General features: G+C 46.8%; 1 protein-coding gene across 1 annotated transcript in view; it reads right to left on the reverse strand.

Moving 5' to 3' along the window:
• The window catches only part of LOC119382412 (ankyrin repeat domain-containing protein 50-like), a 191,069-nt gene that overhangs the window by 87,306 nt on the left and 80,850 nt on the right, over positions 1–22,913 (reverse strand). The window contains 3 exon segments of the mRNA XM_037650105.2: positions 2,782–3,047; positions 10,442–10,602; positions 16,687–17,010. Of these exon segments, the coding sequence (XP_037506033.1) occupies positions 2,782–3,047; positions 10,442–10,602; positions 16,687–17,010 (751 nt within the window).

The raw sequence follows: 22,913 nt of genomic DNA on the forward strand, positions 1-22,913 counted from the left end.
TTGCCACCCCATTTAGTGACCAGGCATGTGTCACTAAGTGAGGTATTGGTTTGGTGAAGCTTTATTTATCATCTTTATTAACCACACACGTTAAAGCACTAATTTTCATCTGCAAGAAAGTGGACTTGTGCCACGAAACTGATACCTCATTCGATAGCCAGGAGTCTATGTCGACTTTAACTATGCTGCAGGCTCGTTTGTTCACACTACTCACATTTCTAAGAGCAACTAACACGCTGTTTCTGCTATGATGACTTTAGACGTCTATTCTCGAAAGAGGACAAAAAAATGGAACACACATACCCCGCGATTAAGCAAAGCAGTGCGAGAGCAGGCATCGGCACACCGTCTCCGATGTAATACAGCACAACGTCTGATGCACAGCAGACGGCTTGACAACAAAGGGCAATGGCCCGCATCACTGGTAGTTTATTACGTACTATTATGGGAAGGAATTAGACAATGTCTGGCCCGGCACAATCTAACCACTAGTTCATCTGCAACAACCATCTGCGGTTTTTCGGTGTACGAAGCAAAGGAGGCTTGCACATTGCTTTCCACGAGCTTTCAAACGCCTTCTTTTTGCAAACACTGTAGTCGATGAAGGGGTTCAACAAAGTCTTTGCGAAAGGGCCTAGCAGGCAAGCACTCTGCCAGTAACAGCAGTGCACAGCTGCCACAGGCAGCTTTCAGCATGCTGGCACAATAGAACCAATAGACAAATTCCACCGGATATACGTCACGAAAATACGGTGGCGCTGTCATCTGGCATTTAGTTTCACACGGTAGGCAGAAGTCACTGTGCCTACAGCAGTTGCTGCCGTGTTTTCGCTCATGCGTGTGCTGTTTTCCATCGTGCAAAGAAGAAAGAACGGTGTACCGACGAGTAGTATCAGCATTATTTGCGCAAGAAGGCACAAGAAAGATGGAATAAGTTTTCTTTTTCTTTAGTAGCTGTTTACGAAGACCATCACAAGAAATTAGCCACAGCTGCAAAACGCGAGTACTTGTCCGCGACGCCGGCTCATCGGTCATGTTTCGGGGCGGCTTACACAGCAGAAGGGATTAGCTTTGTCACGCGTTTGTCATTGTAATGTGCCGCAACGCATTTTTTGGCATAAGCCTTGTGTGGAGGCATAGCAAGCACATTTACCTCCAAGAACATTAACGTTGTGGATAGCATTCTCATATGCGGATAATTCTTCACAGTTGCCATTGTTAATATAAGTGCGGAAGTCTTAGACGTGTCGAGCTGGGCCGTCTGGGCGGAGCCTACGCGCCGTGACATCACTACAAGAGCCCTAGATATATCGACGGCGCCTACCGCTGTTTACAAACATAGAGTAGGTCTAGTAGTGGAAGGTGTCTGAATGTTCGTTTGGGAGAACACAAGCGTTCATTAACCCAAGACTCGCATTCTCATTTAGTAGACCACTGTCGGGAGTGCGGGTGTACCCCGCACTTTACTGACACCATGGTTCTTTCCAGGCACAAAAAGCAGCTTGCCCGAGAAATTATTGAGGCCTTCCACATTAGAAGAAGCTACGAAAGATGCGTTAGCCAGCCATCGATAAAGCCTTGGGATAGGGAATACGAGTTCTTGGTCAGCACGTGCGGCAATGTGACTTAAAAGTAGTTGTGCGCATGCTATGTTACGGGGCAACAGCCATGAATGTTATTTTCGTTTTTCGCCTGGAGTACAAGTCATGTGACTCGATTATTTCTTCATGTTTACTTTTTTGCATTTTCCAGAATAAAAAATTCAGTTGAGAGTCAGCACTTGTCCTGTGTACTTCTTCTGTTCCTCGTCCTTTCTGTGAGCGCTGCACTGTCCTAAGTATGAATCAGTACCAACTCGCTCAATTTTCTATCCTATAGGAAGGCTGTGGGCATCGCAAGCTTTGTCAGACTGCCCACTGATTATTTTGCAGTGCACATTTCTCAAAATGTGGCCATTGTACAGGAGGCAAGTGAGAATGAAAACGCAAGATTTTGAGCTTTCTAACGATCCAAAAATGGCGAAAATCGGTGGCAGGAAAGAAGAGCGACGGTTTCATGAACTTCAGTGTTCTTGTGAAATCATGAGCTCCTTTTTTCACCGACAGCACTGACAAAACGATTTATTTTAGGTACCTTGAACATGTTTTCAGTTAAATTGTTTTGCTATAGCATACATTACACATTGTACAAGCGAAACAAGTTTTTTCCTGAAGTATATTTCTTTATAATTTCCACTAGCCGATCCCTGCATCCCTCAATAGGTGCACGCAGCATGACTGACAAAATCACTCCCTGGTTTTATGCATTACATACAGGGCTTATCAGAGAAACCAAGAGCACAAAAGTGTAAATCATCCCCAAATTTGAACTTAAAAAAGAAGTACGTTTGTCTCTCACCCGTTCTGGTGGTCTAGTGGTTATAATGCTTGAGTGCTGACCAGAAGGTCGCGGGATCAAACCCCAGCCGCGGCAATCGCATTTCAATGGAGGCGAAATGCTAAAGATCTGAGTACTTAGGTTTAGGTGCACGTTAAAGAACACCAAACGGTCAAAATTTTCGGAGCCCTCCACTACGGCATCCCTCATAATCATATCGTTGTTCTGGGATGTAAAACCCCAACAATTGTTATTATTATTAAAAGTTTCATCAATGTTCGTGTACAAAATCGCTTGTCTCTGGGTGATGCAAATTTGGGATAACATGAATATTTTGCGTGCCCCTGCAGAATTGGCATCCGTGAGATTCTACTGTAAACGTCTGGTGCAGTCCATTCAACGAACCCAAATTTAGCGGTGTTTGGCCATTCCTGTCGGCCAATTCCAGTGAAGCCTGGGCATGCAGGAGTCGCTCCACCATCGCAGCGTCTCCTTCGTAGGCAGCCGAGTGCAACAGTGCCCGCTGGTTGGCATCCGCGTCGTCAACCGATGCCCCTGAACCCAGCAAAGCATCCAGAGGGTCGGGAGGCATTGAGGGCACAGGTGAGCCTCCTTCGTCCGATCCCGCCGCACTGGCAGTGGGAAGTCGGGCACCCGCTTCCAGCAGGAGTCTGGAAAAGACAGGGGGCAAATATCCCAACCAATACTACAGTATTCCAAACAGACATTTAATTTACCACATATAACTTTCCTGAAAAGGGGGTTTCACTGCAGCGCTAGGCCGCTATGCCACGAAACTGCCAAGCAAGAGAAAATCTGCAGTGCCACGAAGCCACACTTCAGGGTTAAACTTACACATTACCTGCACCTAAATTCTTTTTTTTTTTTAAGTTTAAAGGTGTGTTGCATGGGCATGCATTAGGTTTAGCAAATATTTTACCCCTTCTGACTTGCACCGCACTACTATTCAAGGTTGCTTTCACTTCACCTCGGAACAAGAAAGTGACAAGCCTTGTACAATTTCTTAGAAATATCGTGCAAGTTAGTTGGGTCATGCTCATTTTACTTTAAAATGTGTTAATAGTCTATTCAAACTATTCTATTCTAAATTATTTGGCCAAATCACTTTTTGTTTCGAACCTCAAATTTACAATTCACCCATCCCTGGAGTTTTGTCATTGCTGATTGAAGACATTCTACTAGGCGAAAGTTCCCACAACAAACATGAACTTTTTGCAGAGGTCACATACAAAGCAGCTTGACCAAACTAATCTCCACACTTCATTTCTATTTCTTGGTGGCAACACCATATGATGAACCGTACCAAGCTACATTGGTGAAAAATTCCATGCAAGCTCGTCTGGTTAGGCATGATGTTGCATGCAAAGAAAAGTGCAGTCCCTGACAAAGTAAAAAAAAAAGGTTTTGACGTTTTGTAAACAGCACAGGTTCTGAAATGTCAAAACTGTTTTTTCTGACGAGGTCAGTAACCACAATTTTTATTGAGTGTCCCAAGCTACATTTAAAGCAGTGAAGGGAATTCAGCACGATGGCAGCCAGACAGAATAAACCCTTTTCCAGACAGAATAGACCTGTTCGCCTGAGAAACGAGGTGGGCGCGCACAACAGGAAGCCTCGAGCGGCCAGTGCTAACCGCTTTCACGTATACTCCGTTTCATACATCAGGGGCACCACTGTAGAGGCTAGTGAGACTTGGAGTAAACAAATGGTTCCAAGTTTTTACGGACCCAAATGTGATTTCTGTTTCATTTATAGGCTGACAATGCATGAGGATAAGCCGGTTGCGACGCCTCAGGCACAGGCTCATGCTAGACCCACACGAGCATTCACAACAGCAAAAACCGACGGAAACAGACGCGCGGAGTTATACTTTTTACGGACCAAACTTCTTGCACAGCTTCACCAGCGTTGCACCTGATGCGTGACACAGAGTGTAGCCAGCTCCGCCGAGGCTTCACGACAACTGGGATGCCAGCGTCATCCTCCTGTTCAGCAAAACATATTTGTAACAGCGGCTTGGCGCCATTACTGCCCTACCGCTTCATCAACATGCCCTGACCCCACCGACTACAGACTGCGAGTTTCACCTCGCACTTTTCGTGCCCTGGAACCACGCTGTCAGCAAACAGACATCCTACATCCCATATGCCCGCAGAGCTGGCGATGCTGGAAGCCCCCGCAACGCGCTTACGATGGTCCATACCACGTCATCCATCGCGCGACAAGCATTTTACGTACAAATCCACAACATGCCTACGTGCGCGTCTAGCACTTCCACGACCATAATGACGGTAACAGTGTATTGTGCGGAGGTGCAGTGTATTTGTTTACATTGGTAACTTTGAAATGTACGTGGCTTACTTTTTTGTTCTCGTCGTGGTAGCCTCGTTGGTGACACAATGGAACACATCGTTTGAATTATCTTTAGCAACACATCACGCACCAGCAGTTGGAGTCTCGCAGAGTGTCATCTGCTGTGGCAACCTAAACATGGCAGCTTGTGGCAGTTCGCGTGAAGGGCGCTTGGGGCGCCCTTGTACAAAAAGGGTCTATTTTCCAATATCAGCTTTTATCTGCTTTGCCAAAGGATTGCTGACCACCAAATTTTTGTGACTTTTATGCTTTAGTTAGTAGCTTTGTGTCTGATAACCCCAAAATTGAATTCAAACGCTCGAATGTACCATATATTAAATGCTAGCGTAGTGCCCCACCGCAGTGGAGCACAATACGATCACATGCACTCAAGCTTTGGGGGCCCGGCTGGTCATCCATCCACTGCCTCATGCCACGTGGTCAATACAGGCCTAAAACAAGGCTAACAAAGTCTAAAATAATATAAACAACAGGAATAACCAAGAATTGATTGCAATAATTTGAAACTCACACTAGTGGAGCTGCATCGTGCGCAGGATTTGGAACTACACCAATCGCTACACAAGAAGGACATTTCACACAGCACTCGTACTGGGGCAACAAGCGACTTAAGCGTTTGGCACACGATATACCAAGGCCAGACCGTCTCAGTTCTTTTTTAATTGGGAGCCCCGCATACTGGGAAGAAAAATGATGTGGGTGCTGCGATATAAATTAGGGTTCTCCTGCCGAATGAAACAACACGTGACACACCCACCAGCCGTGTGCACACCTTACTGTTGAAAGAGCGCACCCCCTCAGAAAAAAGCAAGTGTTCATTGGTACGAGACTTAAAACAATGCCACTGGCCTTGAGAGCAGCCTGTCAACAGCCGAGCGAGGGGGGTTACAGAGGCACCCTATCCGCAACGTATTAGTTGCAATGTTGCAAGGTGTTGCCCACTTAGATGAGAAATCATGCGTGCCTTAAAACCATATTAAGATATCTCAAAGGCAACGTTCACCACTGATGCCCACATATGCAGGAGAATCAAAAAACACGAATATCTCAAGTTTGCCATTTTGCTGTCAGTTATGCACAGCCAGTTTTGGTTCCTCTGCTTGAATCCTTCAATGCCTCTAGCTAACCTTGAGATACTGAAGTGAATATTTGGAAACGGGTTGGAGAACACTTTGCAGGCACTCCACAATGATGAACAACATCCTTGAAAAGATAGCTATGTAGTCTGAGCATTCTTCCAGTGCTAACATACTGAAGAAAATCTGCAGAGTAACCATGACAAGTCGTTCATTTTGACAACCACGCAGAATATGTGTTTGTAATATACACAGTTGTTCTCATGATTCATCAGAATGACAAGGTGTCAGTCTGGTCACAAATTTTACTGGAGGCCTTTCGGAGACACCCCTCTAGCATTTCTTTCGCACCGACTCCATTGCAGGTTTTTGCAGCCAATATTTATGCGTCCTAAAGAACTGCTTATCGAAACATTGGCTCCAGCAACACCCCCTGTTCAAGGAGTCTTCATCTCATATAATACCGTTTGTTACACATAGCTGCTACTGTGGGCCTCATTTTGACAATCTTTTCCCAGTAAGGCTGAAGGCCCATTGTTTTGGTGCCAAAATATTTCAGTACTAAGAATTTCATGACAGCCAAAATTTCAACACCCTGTTCAAGGAGTCTTCATCTCATATAATACCGTTTGGTACACATAGCTGCTACTGTGAGCCTCATTTTGACAATGTTTTCCCAGTAAGGCTGAAGGCCCATTGTTTTGGTGCCAAGATATTTCAGTACTAAGAATTTCATGACAGCCAATATTTCAACCCCCTGTTCAAGGAGTCTTCATCTCATATAATACCGTTTGGTACACATAGCTCCTACTGTGAGCCTCATTTTGACAATCTTTTCCCAGTAAGGCTGAAGGCCCATTGTTTTGGTGCCAAAATATTTCAGTACTAAGAATTTCATGACAGCCAAAATTTCAACCCCCTGTTCAAGGAGTCTTCATCTCATATAATACCGTTTGTTACACATAGCTGCTACTGTGAGCCTCATTTTGACAATCTTTTCCCAGTAAGGCTGAAGGCCCATTGTTTTGGTGCCAAGATATTTCAGTACTAAGAATTTCATGGCAGTCAATATTTCAAACTAGCAAATGAAATTTCACACATTCTCAGTATTCTCAGCGCTTTGGAATAACTCATATGCAGCCATAATATCGCACACATTTACGACTTACGGAGCTGTAGTAAAAGTTTAGGCGTGCCATCATTGGCAGCAGATATTCCTGGACAGTCCTAAAGCCAACAGTGCCACAGAAACTAAACGAATCAGCAGAGTAGGCATGGTATTAAAAGTAGGGGTGTGCGAATATTCAAAATTTCGAATATTTTTCTAATAGTGTTTGCTATTCGATTCGATTCACACTGGAATTTTACTATTCGGGCTATTCGAACTTCCCAAAAACAAATACAGTCAACGACCAATTGAAATTGACCCCTTCAGATTTTTAATATGCTTCACCTTATTACACTCTCGTATTGCGGCAACGCTGCCTTTCAAGCTCCATTACAGTCGAGCTTTGCCAAGACACAGTCAACGTCAGATTGGAAGTGGTCCCTAGACTTTTAATGTGCTTTACTTCATCACACCCCGGTATTGCAGCAAAGCTGCCTTTCAAGCTCCGTTACAGTCGAACTTAGCCAAGAGACCAACGTCCGATTGAAAGTGGTCCCAAGATTTTCAATATGCCTCACCTCATCGCACCCCAGTATTGCGGCAAAGCTGCCTTTCAAGCTCTGCTACGGTTGCAAATGTATTAACTCAAGAAAACGCTGGTTCCAACATGGAGATGAAAGATGTGGCGGAAGTGGGGGCTCAATTAATGCTGTTTTGGACCTGAAATTTAGGCAGGAAGTCCGAAAAATCGGAAGCCGAAGCTTTTTAGCATCCAGAATTTCAGATGTTCATATATATCGACGTCTACGAGGCAGATTTGGAACTTCGGACTTGAAGGGAGCACACCCTTGTCCGCCACATCAGTTGGGCTTCCACAGAAGTTGAAAGAGGAGGAGAGGCTGAGGAAATGGCATTTTTGCCTATCATGTGTAAAGTGTTGTCAGCAACACTTTGGTTGCACTAAATCATGTACATAAATACAATTCGGCCTCTGCATTGCCTCATTCTTGATAAGACAACTATGAAACAGGCCCGTAGCCAGGAGGGGGGGCCCTAGGGCCCCTCCCCCCCTCCCGAAATTTTGGTGAAGTAGGTGTTTTTACCAAAAAAAAATAATGAAAATAGGTGTTTTTCTCAAATAGTCATGGTTTTCGGCAAGTGGGCCCCCCCCTGAAAAAAATTCCTGGCTACGGGCCTGCTATCAAACACCACCCCGCCAGTGCTCCATCAACCTAACGAAAAGAAACACATCATGTTGCTATCTCATAAGAATATGCTTAGGAATCCTCTCTAACCTTTTTTGCTGGAATTTCGCTTCGAAGTATTAGAAAAATATTCTAGAAATATTAGAAAAATATTCGAAAAATATTTTATTCGATTCGCACTCACACTTCAATATTCGAATTCGCTTCGCACCCAAAATTTTGCTATTCGCACAGCTCTAATTAAAAGCCCAAGTGTTCTCTGGACACCAGTGCATTGCTTGGAATCTCAACAATCTGACAACATGGAGGATATACTGGTGCAAGGTCCTCTTGAACATAATATCAATCGCACTAACATAAGAAAATTGATAAAATTTGTGGCTGCTTTGGAGTTTTCACAACAACTAGCAATGCTTTGCTATGGTGGATCTGGTGCAGATCTCAGACATGCCAACAGAGTAAGTCGCAACCTATAACTATGTTGCAACCTATAACCTATAACCTGGATATAACGAAATTGACAAATTCCTGAAAAAATTCGTTATAAACACGTTTTCGTGATATCCTGTTTAAGCACGAAAATTAAGAAAAGAAACCCACAAATTAAACACACGGGGTATTGAAGGCAGAGCTCACCCAAAACATTTATTTAGCGGCAAAAAACTGCGTTATCTTGCAGTATTGCTTGTTTGTGAGGAATGGCAATACTGAACATATGTAGGACATCAATACGCTGCTCCGTCATCATTTAGCCGTGGCCTCCGAGATTGGCACCGTCGCGTTGCCGGAGCCAATCTCGGAGGTCGGTCTCACGAACCCACGGTGCGGCGCAAGGCAGCAAAGCACGTGACGAGTCGACCTCCAAAGATCCGTCGTTGTCACCACGGTTGCAGACAGCTTCCACCAGCGCCCGATCTGACATCGCCTCGGTGGTGACTACACAGTTGTTCGCATAAAAAAAATTGCAAAGCTCCACGTCGTCAGGGGCTGCTCCATGCACGCACAGTGAAACCACGCACGCATGCACGGCGTTGAAAACGAAGAGCGAACTCCATATGCGGTGTGAACTCAAAGCATAACGACATGGGGCAAGGAGTTTTTTTTCAGTGCCATCACCTGGTGTCACGTTAACGAAGTGCAGTTTGTACAACCAAAAAGTGGTGCTGCCAATGTAAAAGCCTTTTTTTTTTTTTTTTAAGAAAGCTGGCGCGGTTAGCATGGAGGTACCCGCGAGCGGCGGCGGGGGGCGGGCACGTCTGTGCATGTGCCCGTGGCGGCAAGAAAGCCGGCTCGAGGAGCGTAAGCCTCGCCTGCCCGCCTCGCACACACCCGCATGCACAAACGAGCGCTCGCTCTCGCTTCGCGGTCGCCGGGGCTTCGAGCGTGCCATGCGCGACACTGCCACGTTAGGGCAATCGCAGAAGATGCATGCGGTTCCTGCTCGTGCCAAAATGACAAAATTTGGAGCAAGATCCCTAGGTTGTCGGCGGCGAAAATTCTTTATATCAAGGGTGTCTCCCGCTGCCACTTTGTTACATAGAGGACGCAAATACATGCGCTTATATGGAGTAACGGTGGAGAAAAGAAAAACTTGATAATATCGAGAAATTCGTTACATGGAGGTTTGTTATAGGCAGGTAATGTTGGTAAGGTTGTGCAGGTGCATGAGGAAGGGCTCTGTCCCTCTTTCGCGGCAGTCAGCGACGGTCGGCTCCCGGGAGCCGACCTAACTTTGGGTGCGCTGCAGTGTGATGCTATAGTGAGTTTCTCATCTAGACACTAAAGATAACATACCGAACCATAAATAAGCCAGATCACTCACAAGCACCTTTACTTCAGTCAGTAGAGGGGAGGGTTTTGTGGCAAGCTGTTGAGGTTTCTCAAGGCCAGAAAATTTTTAGAACTGCCGTCATTGTTAATTTCATTCCGGGTGGGGTTAGGGCTGTTTATCAGATTTATGTCCGTGCCCACACAATCCACAGGGTTGGTAGGAAATCGGGAGTCTCCCTGGCAAATCGGGAGAGTTGGCAAGCATGCAATCCCAGGAAATCTGAATCAACAAAGCTTTTCTGGATCACATAGCACCACATTCGAGTGAATATTAAAAAAGTATCAAAAAGCATTCAGCCAAGACCGTTTGTAAGCACTAATTCTTGCAGTTTTTAGATGGCTAAGTAAAAAAATGGTCTTCTTGCTGCCAGGAAGGAAGCATGCATACAGCCTCTTGAACAGCATACTTCCTGGTGCCTTGCATTGCATTTGAGATGCAGGGAAAGAGCCACCTGAGCACGGCTGGGTCCCTGGGGATGACCACACTGCCCACAGTTGGGCAGAATGCGCACTCCAGAGGCACCCCTGAGTAGAGAAGCCACAGGGTCAGGTGCTGGGGCTCCACAGCATCACAAGGTGGCAGCCGTAGCAAGTGGTGGGCCAAGTCCTGCACCTGCACAACACAACACAGAATGCAGCAACATATTCTAGACATTCCTTTGCAAGCCATGCTCCTGTATTGTATCGTATCTTTTATTTCACAAAATTCTGGTACAAGGTGAAAACCATGGTTCACTGAGCCACCGGTGGGGAGCTGGGTTGTTCTGCGCTCTATAGCTGCTGTCCTACTGCTGTACATTTCTGCCCTAATATCACGCTCATGTTTAAATGTCCACAGGGAAATAGTATAACTCAAAATATTCACAAGCATACAGCCAGCTTTCGGGATATACCAAGATTTTCAATTTGTGGCTCATCTTGCTTTCGGAACCTACGTCAGACCTGATCACAGAAAATTCCGCTACAGACACACAAAATGGCGGTTGAATTACGTATCCTCCTTCCAGCAACTTTTTACTTTTTTCATCGAGCTGGCGTAATCATTTCAGTTTGTTCATGTACTTCACCCAACCGAACACCGCATTTACTTGGTCCTCAACTGACCTCTTAAAGTCTGAAGCCAGAGAGGAAAAAAAAAGTTGCCTCAAATGTAGGCCGAGCAGGACAAAAGGAAAAGAAGGCTACATGACACTAGAGTAGACGATTCATCCAGCTTTCCTCTATGCGTTTGTACACAGCTGCAACGCAATCTCTACTGAATACAAACTGACGCAGCTTCTCTGAAACAAGGCGCTTATGGTGTATCCAGACGACGGACCGACCCGCGGGCGGCTCAGTCACGTGACAGTAGGAACGCGAGTGGCCCGTCCGCCTGCGCGATACACACGTGCAGTCCGAAACGGGAGGAATAAAGCACGGGCCGAGCCCTGTTCCAACCGCAGACGATGCAGCGCGCGCGTCTCGAAAGAGAAACCGCAAGTTCGAAGAGCCGCCGGCGCACTCGGCTACCGAAAAAAGAAGCAAAAAAACCTGTCTTGTTGACACCCCACCCCTCCGAGCACGCGGCCCGCAGGCGAGGATGGGGACGGACGGTTCGTGAAAATGTTTTCGGCATTGTTGGCCCTCCCGATCCGCGGCCCAGCTACGGACTCCCCCAACCGGAAGTGGAGGGTCACGTGACGGCGAGGCCGCGGGCCAAAAGAGCGGTTTGGCCTGTCGTCTGGATGCACCATTACTGCCCTATTTGTGTGCTGCAGGCCACCTGCCATCACTGTACCTGGTTGTCCCGTGACACTTGCAAACGCACATTTAAGGCCAAACCGCACATACGCTGGCCGAGCACATGCTGTTGTGGGAGAGCACGCGCGCCCATTTCATTTCCTTAAGGCTGGCGCGATCGCGAACTGACGGCGGGAGCCGAGGGACCACTAGGAGAGGAGCACCATCGCCCTTTCCGGACAACCCCTTCTTTCCCGCCACTCCGCGTGCCAATCCTCGCATCCCGGCTCGTGGGAAAGGGAACTCGCCCTGCGAGGGAAACAACCCTCGCGGTGGGGAGGGACACGGGAGGTGAACAAAACTGCCGACCAGGCAGAGAGACGGTCTCTCGTGCCCTGCTGACCTGCGAAGTAACACCTCACCGCCCCGAGACCCGCCAGACGATCATCGACCGAAGGTGTAAGCGTTACCCTTTGTTTTCTACGAGAGCGGACTATCCCTCTACGCGACATTTACGCGTTATTGCTAGCGCAGCAATAAAGTGTTGTTTGTTGTTCTAGCCTGTTGCCTTATTCGCCCGAACCCGTTGTAGCTGCTATGACGCGCGCTACGGGAAGGGGACATTGACACGTGCACGGTACGACTATTTGCGGCTGGGACCGGAGCTAGGCTTCTGCACCAGCCGTGCGTAGAGCGGACCCCTTCACTGTACACACTCCGGAGGCCGCGCATGCGCAGACAGAGCAACCGCGGCAAAACGCGCTCGGTACGTGAGTGTTCGCTGCGATCTGATGTCGACCTTGAAACCACGCGTGTTCAGAAGTGCTCGGAGCCCTGCAAATACGCAAATGTGGCATGGCTGTTGCCAGCAACGGCTTGACTGACAGATGATGATACATGTCATGTGAAAAATTTTAGTTCTTATTTACTTTTGCATGCATATAACAATAAAAAAGGTAACAGAAGGAGGTTTTGTAAATATTCTGACGAACTATCAGTAATTTTGCAAGAAACAATGCCTTGCACGTATAAGGAAGCGCGTGCTCGCGTGCACCTTCGCGCGTAATGTCTGGGTGGAAACTGCCATAACTCGCCAGACATGCCCCGGTTGTGCGTGCTGACGCGCTCCCCGTGCGCGTTTGGGAGCATACGTGCAGTTCGGGCTTTACTGTCTGTGCAGTGAAGTTTCCTTGCGCACAACCCGCTCGCTTCTGACAGCGCACAACACATTGAGCAATGTGGAGAAGGCTACGCTTGCTTTCACACTTTAGCTGTTCTGCACAAGGCATGTCTGGGATGTAAGCGTGCAGTAGGTTTACAATGGCACTATGCCACATGCACTGCCTAACAGATAGTCGAAGGTGTTAGTGTGTTCGGACTGCCAGCGATAAATTGCACTCGCACGCTTGTCGGAGACTGCTATCACATTTCCGGCCATCGTCACACCCAAACTGAAGTCGCAATGGTTGGCTCTCCAGTGCCTGCGAGAGAAAATGCTAAATGTATTTTGCAGTGGAGAGTGGCATCAGCCACACCTTGAGTTGCAGGGTGTACTTTGAACCGGCAGGCAAACAACAAGCCACAATGGCTTGAGTGATTAGCTAATACATCTCCATGGTCATTAAACGGGTGGTAACGACAACTGGTGGCAGCACTCCTTGTTGGCTACTGGCACAGCCACTATCTGCCGCAATACTGTCTTTTATAGGCAGCGTTAACAGTACACCATATTTTTTCTCAGTTTCGATCATAAACTAGCGCATTACTTTCTTTTCTTTTTTTTTAATCCTCGAACCTAAGCCGACCCAAGAGTTTGGTACATTGGTACTTGGAAAAAAACTAGTGGCCTAGATTCGAGTAAGTACGGTAGGTGATTCTTGACCATTACCCCCATATTTCTGTACCTCACAGTCTCACAGATCAGCATCAATTTCCTCTCATATCTCTGCAATATCATCATCAATGAAATAACATGCTGCAAAACACCGATAAAATCTTGTGCAAACATCTACATGCGAAGAAGACAATTAGCCCTGTAGATGAATAGCCTGAAATTGTTGTCACCGTGTACTGCACAAGCTGTCTTTCATTTCCGCCAACTGCTGAAGTTGTCTTCTGCACTCGGAGCAAGGGACACTGTGCGTGATGAAGGAGCAAAATTTTTCACATAACAAAGCAGAAAACTGGGCGAGTTGGTACGTATTCATCGTCACAGGATAGCGCGCACTTACAACGGGGACAAAGGGAGAAGAACACGACAACACATGCGCTAACTTTCAACTAAAGTTTATTCAAGGAAAAACGGAAGAGAAGAAAATAACACAAAATGCCGCGCATGCGTCACTGCGCACAAAACATAACTAAATTATAAGCCACACATAATATCAAAGCCTAACAACATGGCAGATGATAACCAATCTGTTGACCGTAGCAAGGCGTTAATCAGTGTGGCCAAGAAAAGACAGTTCTTTATCTGTTAGTGCCAATGACGTCTGGCTTACACATCTATGTCCTTCTTCCTTGATTTGGAAGGCCTCACAGATCTCGTGTTGGCGAAGGAAGGGAAAGGCGCCTGCAGAGAGTTGAACCTAAAACCAGTGATTGATTACCTGGCATCAAATGGTCTGTACTGTGTCGAGTCGGACAAGGAAGGCTTCTTGGTTACTCATCCACAGGACGTATTCAATGCGAAAGCAAGTGCCACCATGTCAAAAAACTTTGTGCAAGTTCAACCGAAACCGGCTAGGGTAAAACGGGAAGCCACTGAACTTCTCAAAGGGTTCAACCTTGAATCTGTCGCGGAAAAAGTCAAGAAGTGCAAGGGTTCGCTCCTGGAGGTCTTCTACACGGCAAAGACACACAAGCCTGATATCCCTTTCAGGGCCATAGTTTCCGAGCGTGGCACATGGCTGCATGTCCTCTCAGGTTATCTTCAAGTTCATCTGGAATCTTTGAAGTTCGACGATCCTTTTGTGGTGTCAAGTTCCATGGAAATCGTGAACTATCTGAAAGTGCATGAGCTGGAAGGCTGTTCTGCCTTCAGCATTGATGTTGAAGACCTTTTTTACAGTATACCCCAAGCCCAGCTGATTGGAAGTGTTGAGCAATGCATTTGTGAGGACAATGACGAGCTGTCTTTTCGCAACAGATGTGGCATTCCTGTAGATAGCTTCCTTAAGCTTTTGAGCTTTTACCTTAAAGCCACCTTTGTCGGGTTTGCAGGAGGCGTTTTTGTACAAAGATCAGGGATATGCATCGGATCAAGAGTGGCTCCAGTTTTATCTAACATTTTTTTGGCAAAGATTGACAGAAACGTGGAACGTAATCTTTGCGGCCTTGCACGGACCATTTTTAGGTACGTTGATGATTACATTATTTTTACCGAATCGGGCATGGCAACATCGAGGATGATTGACATATTAAAGGTTTTTAGAGAGCAAGGCATGGGATTGTCCTTCACTACAGAAACTGCTGTTAATGGTTCGATAAAGTTTTTAGATGTTAAGCTTACTTTTGATTCAGGTCATATCTGTTGGCAATATAGTCCCCGGAGCGTTAAGCCTATGTTGGATTACCGGTCGGCCCACTCTAAGGTTGTTAAGAATGGCATATCCATATCTACTCTGCGATCAGCCCTGACAAAATCATGTGAACACATGATGGAAGCAAGCGTTAATGTTCAGTTGAGCAAACTTAGGAAGGCGGGATACCCGAACCAGATGACGGTTCTCGCATGTAGCCGGCTTGTGCGGGAGCTAAAAGAATCTATGGCAGGGCAGCAGCTAGGCGTGACGGAGCCGAAAGCAAAAGACAAGGTGAAGTTCGCCGTGATACCTTATGTGCATGGTTTGTCACATCGTCTAAAAAAGGTGGGCGCCCGGCATGAGGTGAAGGTGGTGTTTTCCGCGGAACACAAGGTACGCGGCGTATGCCCCGCGGTGAGCAGACGCATAGAGTCGAGTTCTAGGAACAGTCAAGCCTGCAGCATTAACCACACCTACAGCCACGTACCTTGCGCCTCGGGAGTCATATATAGCATCCCGTTATCATGTGGCCGCGTTTATGTTGGCCAGACGGGCAGATGTCTGAATCTGCGCCTCAATGAACATAGAAACGCAGTTAAAGGTCCTACATTTTCGACACACCTTGGCATGCATTGCAGGGACTGCGGGTGCTCCGTGGATTTCACAGGCACCACAGTTTTATTCCGTCACAAGGACAAGACTACAAGGGAGATCTGTGAGGCCTTCCAAATCAAGAAAGAAGGACATAGATGTGTAAGCCAGACGTCATTGGCACTAACAGATAAAGAACTGTCTTTTCTTGGCCACACTGATTAACGCCTTGCTACGGTCAACAGATTGGTTATCATCTGCCATGTTGTTAGGCTTTGATATTATGTGTGGCTTATAATTTCGTTATGTTTTGTGCGCAGTGACGCATGCGCGGCATTTTGTGTTATTTTCTTCTCTTCCGTTTTTCCTTGAATAAACTTTAGTTGAAAGTTAGCGCTTGTGTTGTCGTGTTCTTCTCCCTTTGTCCCCGTTGTAAGTGCACGCTATCCTGTGACGATGAACAAAATTTTTCAATGACCATGAGCAGTTTGCTGTTGTGTAGTCTGTTTATGAAGTCATGTCCGTAGGTGTGGATGCTAGTGGCAAATAGGTTAAAAGCAAGTATTATCGGAAATACTTACAAAAAAGAATTGTGTGTTTTTCTGTTTAACGACTGCACTTCCGATTCTCACCCCAAATCTCGGGGGGAATAAACCTGCAGCCATTACACGAGTACGAATGATAAGTCTCAAAATAAATATATATTCCACTCAGCTTTGTCCCAGGAGCATTGTAGGAAAATAATAACCATGTAGTTTCGACAAGTTCGAGAAGAGAGGTCATGAAGCATGCCCCTACGCAGTGTGACCGAACAAAAGAAGACTGTTATGCAATGAAATTGTATCGGAGGAGAGCCAAGGCACCTGTGTGGGCGGCAGCTGTGGGCCTCGCAGTGTCTGCATCATGGCAAGCATGGCATGTCCTTCAGCCGCCTGGCAGAGGTACTTCTGGGTGCAGTGCTTCACATCGAGCAGCCACTCGGCAAAGCTGTGGTGGAAGAGCAGCAGGCAGCCGTCCTCACGCTCCACAAGCAGTCGCGAGAGCAGGGCCAACCGTCGACCGAACTCATCAGGGGTCAGCAGCTGGTTGCGGGTCCACAGGCACAGGAACAGCTCTTCTGCCGTCAGTGGTTGCGCAGCTGCCAGTAGCACATGCAGAACAGGTTGCACGCACAAGAACTGCCGCCGCTGCAAAAAAACAATGAAATCCTCTTCATCCATACAGTTTCTTACAATTATCTAAAAGGAAAACTGGCATTGCAATGCTGTTGTATGCATGAAAATGCCAGCATGTGTTGGATTCAAAACAGCATCGTTCACGAAGGGCCCGAACACCTCAAAGACACGTCTAGGTAAAAGTGTTCCTTGCGTCACAATGGTTAATTTTTAACTAAAGCAGCACATAATGATAATAATAATATCTGCAGGGGTTTTACATCCTAAAACATATGATTACGAGCGACACCGTAATGGAGGGCTCCAGAAATTGTGACCATGTGGTGAACATTCAGTGTCGGGCCTCTAGCACTTCTCCTCCATCAAAATGCAGGCACCGCGGCAGGGTGTCGATCCCTCAACCTTCGGGTCAGCATTCGAGCACCAGAACCACCAGATCACTGTGATAGGTAGCAGCACATAGAGATTTCTTTTTCAGCATTGCACAGATGCAAGTTTTATGTAAATTTAAGAACGGCTTCGATATAAGATATTATGAAACATAAAAAGTGTCAACCAGCTGCTTAAGTTAGCAGACCGACAAAGAAGTTCGCTCTGTTTCTTCTTCCTCTTGCCATTTGGGGATGACCTACAGGTGAGTAAACTTTTATTCTAGAATGTAATAGGGATCCCTCCACAAAGGTTTTGTTTAAGAGAAGCTTTATTTGTGCAGCCATATCCACGTTTTAGGCTAAGCCTCGTTAAACGCTAGCCAACACAAGCCTCGCAGACACATATACCATCATTTTCATGACGGCACAGTGCCCCTTGGGAAACTTAAATAGACGGTGGCGCCAGATTTCCCTAAAAGAACCATATTGAGAAACTCTACGACTTCATCCATGCCTGCTCTTCCATCTACATTAGAAGGGCAACTGGCTACAGGTTACATGAACCACTGAATACATCACGGCTTCTACTAGGATGCCATAAATTGGCACTTTTACACAAGCTCTCAATAAAAATATGAACCCGAACTAGGGCTCCATGCACTCCCAACAACAGAACTCCATCATAACAGACAGCCAAATCACAGCACCCACAGGTTGCAGGGCCACAGATAACATAAAAATCAGCCCAGCACAATGGACATTAAGCTGATACAGTACACACCACCTATAACACAAGTCACCAGAGTCACAAATAGCCACACTACATAATGAAAAGAACCTTTAACAAAGGCTGCACAAGAACAAAACATCTTGAGCAAACAGTATCCGAGAATCGAAGCATGTGACCGGGGTGCTGGCATCCATATAAATTTCCAAGTGTTGAAAGGCTAACGTTTGGATACCTGCGTTGCCAACAAAATGAACGCAGGAAGAAACAGCCAACAAAAAAGAGCTATCGCAGGAAACAAGCAACAAATTTTCCAGACCTGTTCTATTATGCTGACTTCCTCATGGAACCGCACAACACAGAAACAACGTTGAATGCCAACAGGAATCTCGTTCACTGTACGGCACCTCATTCAATGTCTCGGGCATGCGCATGCTATCCACAGCCTAGCTCTGGTTGCCTACTATGTGATTCCCCCTTTCCAAATGCAGACACAGCAGAGAGTTGTGTTGACTCGATACCAAACCACAGCTTTTATCACTCACGACTACTGCTGAGAAGCCAGCAAGCACACATTAGGCCTAGCCTGCAGGTTGGCATGGCGTCACTGGATACTTGCCGTAAACATGCAGATTGGGTGTCAACGACATCCTGAAGCAAGGGAAGTGCGTGTCAAGCTAAATGTTTGCATTTGCAGCCAGGATGTCAGCTGCGGCAACTGTCCTGCAAAAGCCTAGCAAGCCTGAAAGCCTGTGTACTGGTGGCAAAAACAAAAGCTCGGATCATAAAGCTATAAAACTTTAAATTTGCTCAACACTGCCTGCGCTGACAGTGGGGTCAAGGTTGCACACCTGATATCTGCACTCTTTAATGTTGCAGCTATTTATTTTCCCAATAGCAAGCTGAGCCAAATAATGGCAACGCACCCTGTGCAAAGGTGGGCGCACGCAGCCGAGAAGTGGTCAAAGCCAAGCCAGCGCAAAGGCTGCCACATTGCCTTTCTCTGCTTCCTCCTCGCCTCATTTGTTCATTCACTCCATGTTCCCTCCTCGACTGTAAAGCCCTCGTCACTCTCTTGTCAGCACGCTCGCTACCACACTTGTCTGCGGGATTTTCCAGCCACCGCATTACAACCAATCTTTCGTATGAGAGGGCTTCACAGTAAGTGGCATGCAAATACATGGAGTCATCCCATGGGAGAGTAAAGGGGAGTCAGAAAAGACCCCGTCATAGCCACTCCTGCCCTTCCTGCACTTTTAGCATTAACACTGCAAGTGGTCTGAGCTGTTATTTTGTGCCTCAAGCTCTGCCCGGAATAGAAACTAAAAGTACACAAGACGAGTACAGAGAAAAGGCTTGAGACGCACGAGTTCCGGCTTACAGAAATATCTTATTTTGAAACAAGCAACCACTTGCATGGTGTAAAACCCATAGCATATCATGTGTTCGCTGCCCACAGATAATTCCTATCTTTACACAAGAAAGATAGCTCCTTCCTAGAAAGCGACTGACGATTTTGACCCGCAGCTGTCACCCAAACTATCAATCAGTTTCGCTTTGATGGTCTCACGGGTTAACTGATTACTACTTCTGCTAACAATTGAGCAGGCATTATATATCGGTCTACACATGGATATTTTTGTGGCCTTTGCCTGATTATGCGTGCCTTTTCTACAATGTGCACCAAAAAACTCGCCTCTCATTCCAGACACATTGCAGCGATGCTCCCAAAGCCTGTCATTAAGACAACACTTACTCCAACCAACATAGCTGGTCCTACAAGTCAAAGGCAGATTGTAAATGATTCCAATGTGTCTGAAATGATAGGGGGATTTTTGAATGCACACTTTAAAAAATGCACACATAATCAGGCAAAGGCCTCAAAAATGTCTACGTGCGGTCCAGTATATAATGCCTGCTCAATTGTTAGTAGAAGTAATATAATCCGTGAGGTCGTCGAAGCGGAACTGATTGACAGGTGTGGTGACAGCTGCGTGTCAAAATAGTCAATCGCTCTTTCTAGGAAGGAGCTATTTTTCTTGCGTAAAGATGGTAAGTATGCGCGAGCGGTGCACCATATAGTAACGTAATTTTTCACCATATAGTAACGTGTTTTTCTCACGTGTAACTCACACCTCCAACAACAAACCACAGAAATATCCTTTATAAAGACCCCAACATGCCCAAACAGTCCCTTCAGTGATCTGCACAGAAATTTGCTCTGCCCTTATTTGAAGCTCCTACGTTAATATGCAAGGCTGGTCTTGGCTCCTCAAGGCTATAATGTGGATGTCTACCAGCACGGACTGCTGCCAAGAGGGAAGAAACCATATGGCGATGTGCCTTGACGGGGACATATGCTGAACAATATTTTTTTCTTACGCAACCAGCCGCTTACCCAGCTGTTCGCGATTTCCCATTTATTCCTACATATCCTACATCATTCAACTTGAAGACATCAGCTTGTTCAGGGATTGGTTGCATTACATCAATATTGCTAAAGGATAATGTCACGCCCTCTGCAGTGAAGTTGTGCTGGGTGTCATGAATAGAACAAAAAGAAAACTCAGCCAGTTTCATGCCGTGAAAACCGTCGGACAGCGTGGCTGTAGGCGCAGATGTGCCTCACTTGGAGCATCATCATTTCGTTTCATTATTCACTTTCCCTGATCACATGAACAGACATGCAGACAGCGCAGGCTTGACTTAGCCACAGCTAAAGGCACGGAGAAAGAAGTACTTGAGGAGGAGAAACTGCTCGGCCATCGCAGCGCGCGAGGGTGGTGCAATAGTGTAACGGAGGAAATGCAGTTTTCGCTGCAGCACGACAGATGACGCTTCTGGCGTGTTGCCATCGTTTACATGCTCTTCTATGGACACAACGTATAAAAATCATGATACCGCCTCGTACATCGTAAAATTTCTCAGATTTCTGTCTGTGACATCAATTGATGTGACAGAAATTTCAGCTGCAGTTAATAATAGATACTGCCCAAATTATAGGCCGTACAGCACTTGAAACAAGCTGCTAGTTGTGGCCCCTGAGCACACGACACCTGCCGCATGCATTAGCCCCTCGCTCCTCGCTTTCCTCGCTCGCATGCTGTGCACACGCTTGCGTAGATGGCCTTGGGAGGGAAAGTTCCCAATTCGCACAAGCCAGCTGTCATGCATTACTTCGCAATTTACAGCCTTTCTGTCTTTTTAGCGCGCTCAGTGGCTTCCACGTTGTGCCGACGGCGCTGATTTCTCGAACTTTGCGCGCGCTTTTCATATCGCAACAACGGCATGTAGAAAGAAATATTGCTCCGTGAACAAAGGAGAGCACTTTGGAGATTTCCACTAGTGTTCCTTTACGATAGGGCAGAAATGTGTCGTGCCAAACTGCAACAGTGGGTACGCATCCTTCAAGGAGTGGGTACGCGACCTTCAATGTTCCTAGTGACCCGGTGAGGTTGGAAGCGTGGGCTCGTGCCATACCAAGGAAAGATCGAGAGCTCATGCCTTGTGACTACGTTTACGAGAAGCACTTCCCGGAGAGTAAGTCCCATCGTTCGTTGAAAAACTCACATGGTCCCTTATGCATTAGACTAAGACGACTTGAAGGTGAAAGCCATCTTCTTGTTTTGCTTCAGTCGATGTGTCTATCCTGCCCCACCCCCGCGCAAAAGCTTTCTGCACCTATCGAGGTTTTGCACTGCCTCCAGGATAGGAGGCATTACAAGCTTTCTGCACCTCACCTGGTTTTGCACTGCCTCCGTGATCGGAGCAAAGATCACGGAGGCAATGCAAAGCGATGTCATGTGATGACGCATCACGTGACGTCATCATGACTATGATGACGTCACAATTTTTGGCTATATCTGTGACGTTTGATAACGTCGTGTGGTGACGTCAATACGGCATGCCGACAGTCAATTTTTGTGTTTGATGAGGCATCTAAGGCTTTTGCCTTAAAAATTATACCTAACCTATCAAGTTAACGCTACCAAAAATTATAGATTTCACATTCTACATGATATCTCACTCAGGTTTTTTCCTGTATGTGACGCCATTTTTTCGGTTAATTTGCCGAAACATATGGAGCTGGCAAGAATGGACAAGAAACACACCCTCTTGGGCGTAAAGTGCTAACGGCGAATCGGCGCCAAATAGCCTTTAACCTGCAAGCTTCGTCAGAAAGCGCGACGCGCGTTTTTTCCTTCTCCGCTAGTGCACTCTCACGGCAGAGGGCGCATCAGTGCTGTGCTGTGCCCGATTCCGTTGCTTTATTAGGACGCCCGAGTGAGCACAGTTTCGCCTCCTCAAGAATTCTTGCTCCGTAGTTAAAGGTGTCGACCACGAAGAAGGTATGGCACCGAGTGCGTGCAGGTTGGAGCCAGCAGTGCATGTGAGCTCAGCGAATCAGCTGTGGTTGTGCAGTGGTCCATAGAGGTGGTGTGCCATGACTGGGCCACATGTGACGTGGTGAAATGTTTGGTGGTCAGCGACAAGCTACAGCAGCGCCAGATGCAAGACAGCAGGCCGAAGCTTTGGACACGAGCGATCCAGGTTTCGGCCAGGGAATCTGGCCGTTTGCGGTGCTGCTGACACCCAATTATCGGCCAAGACAGCGTCCCGCCAGCTCGGAGCATGGCCTGGCTTGTTATTCTACCCCTTGCTGAGAACACTGCGAATCACTGCAAGGTGTCTCCACGGTCACCTTTTCAGCATGGCAATGTTCGTGACCTGGCTAATCATCACAGTTGTACCGAGCATTGCGGCTCGAGCGCAAGCTGTCCGTTGGGCATGCTGACCATTCCTGCATCAAGCATTGC

The sequence above is a fragment of the Rhipicephalus sanguineus genome, chromosome 2, assembly GCF_013339695.2.
Source record: "Rhipicephalus sanguineus isolate Rsan-2018 chromosome 2, BIME_Rsan_1.4, whole genome shotgun sequence".
Classification (NCBI taxonomy): Eukaryota; Metazoa; Arthropoda; class Arachnida; order Ixodida; family Ixodidae; genus Rhipicephalus; species Rhipicephalus sanguineus.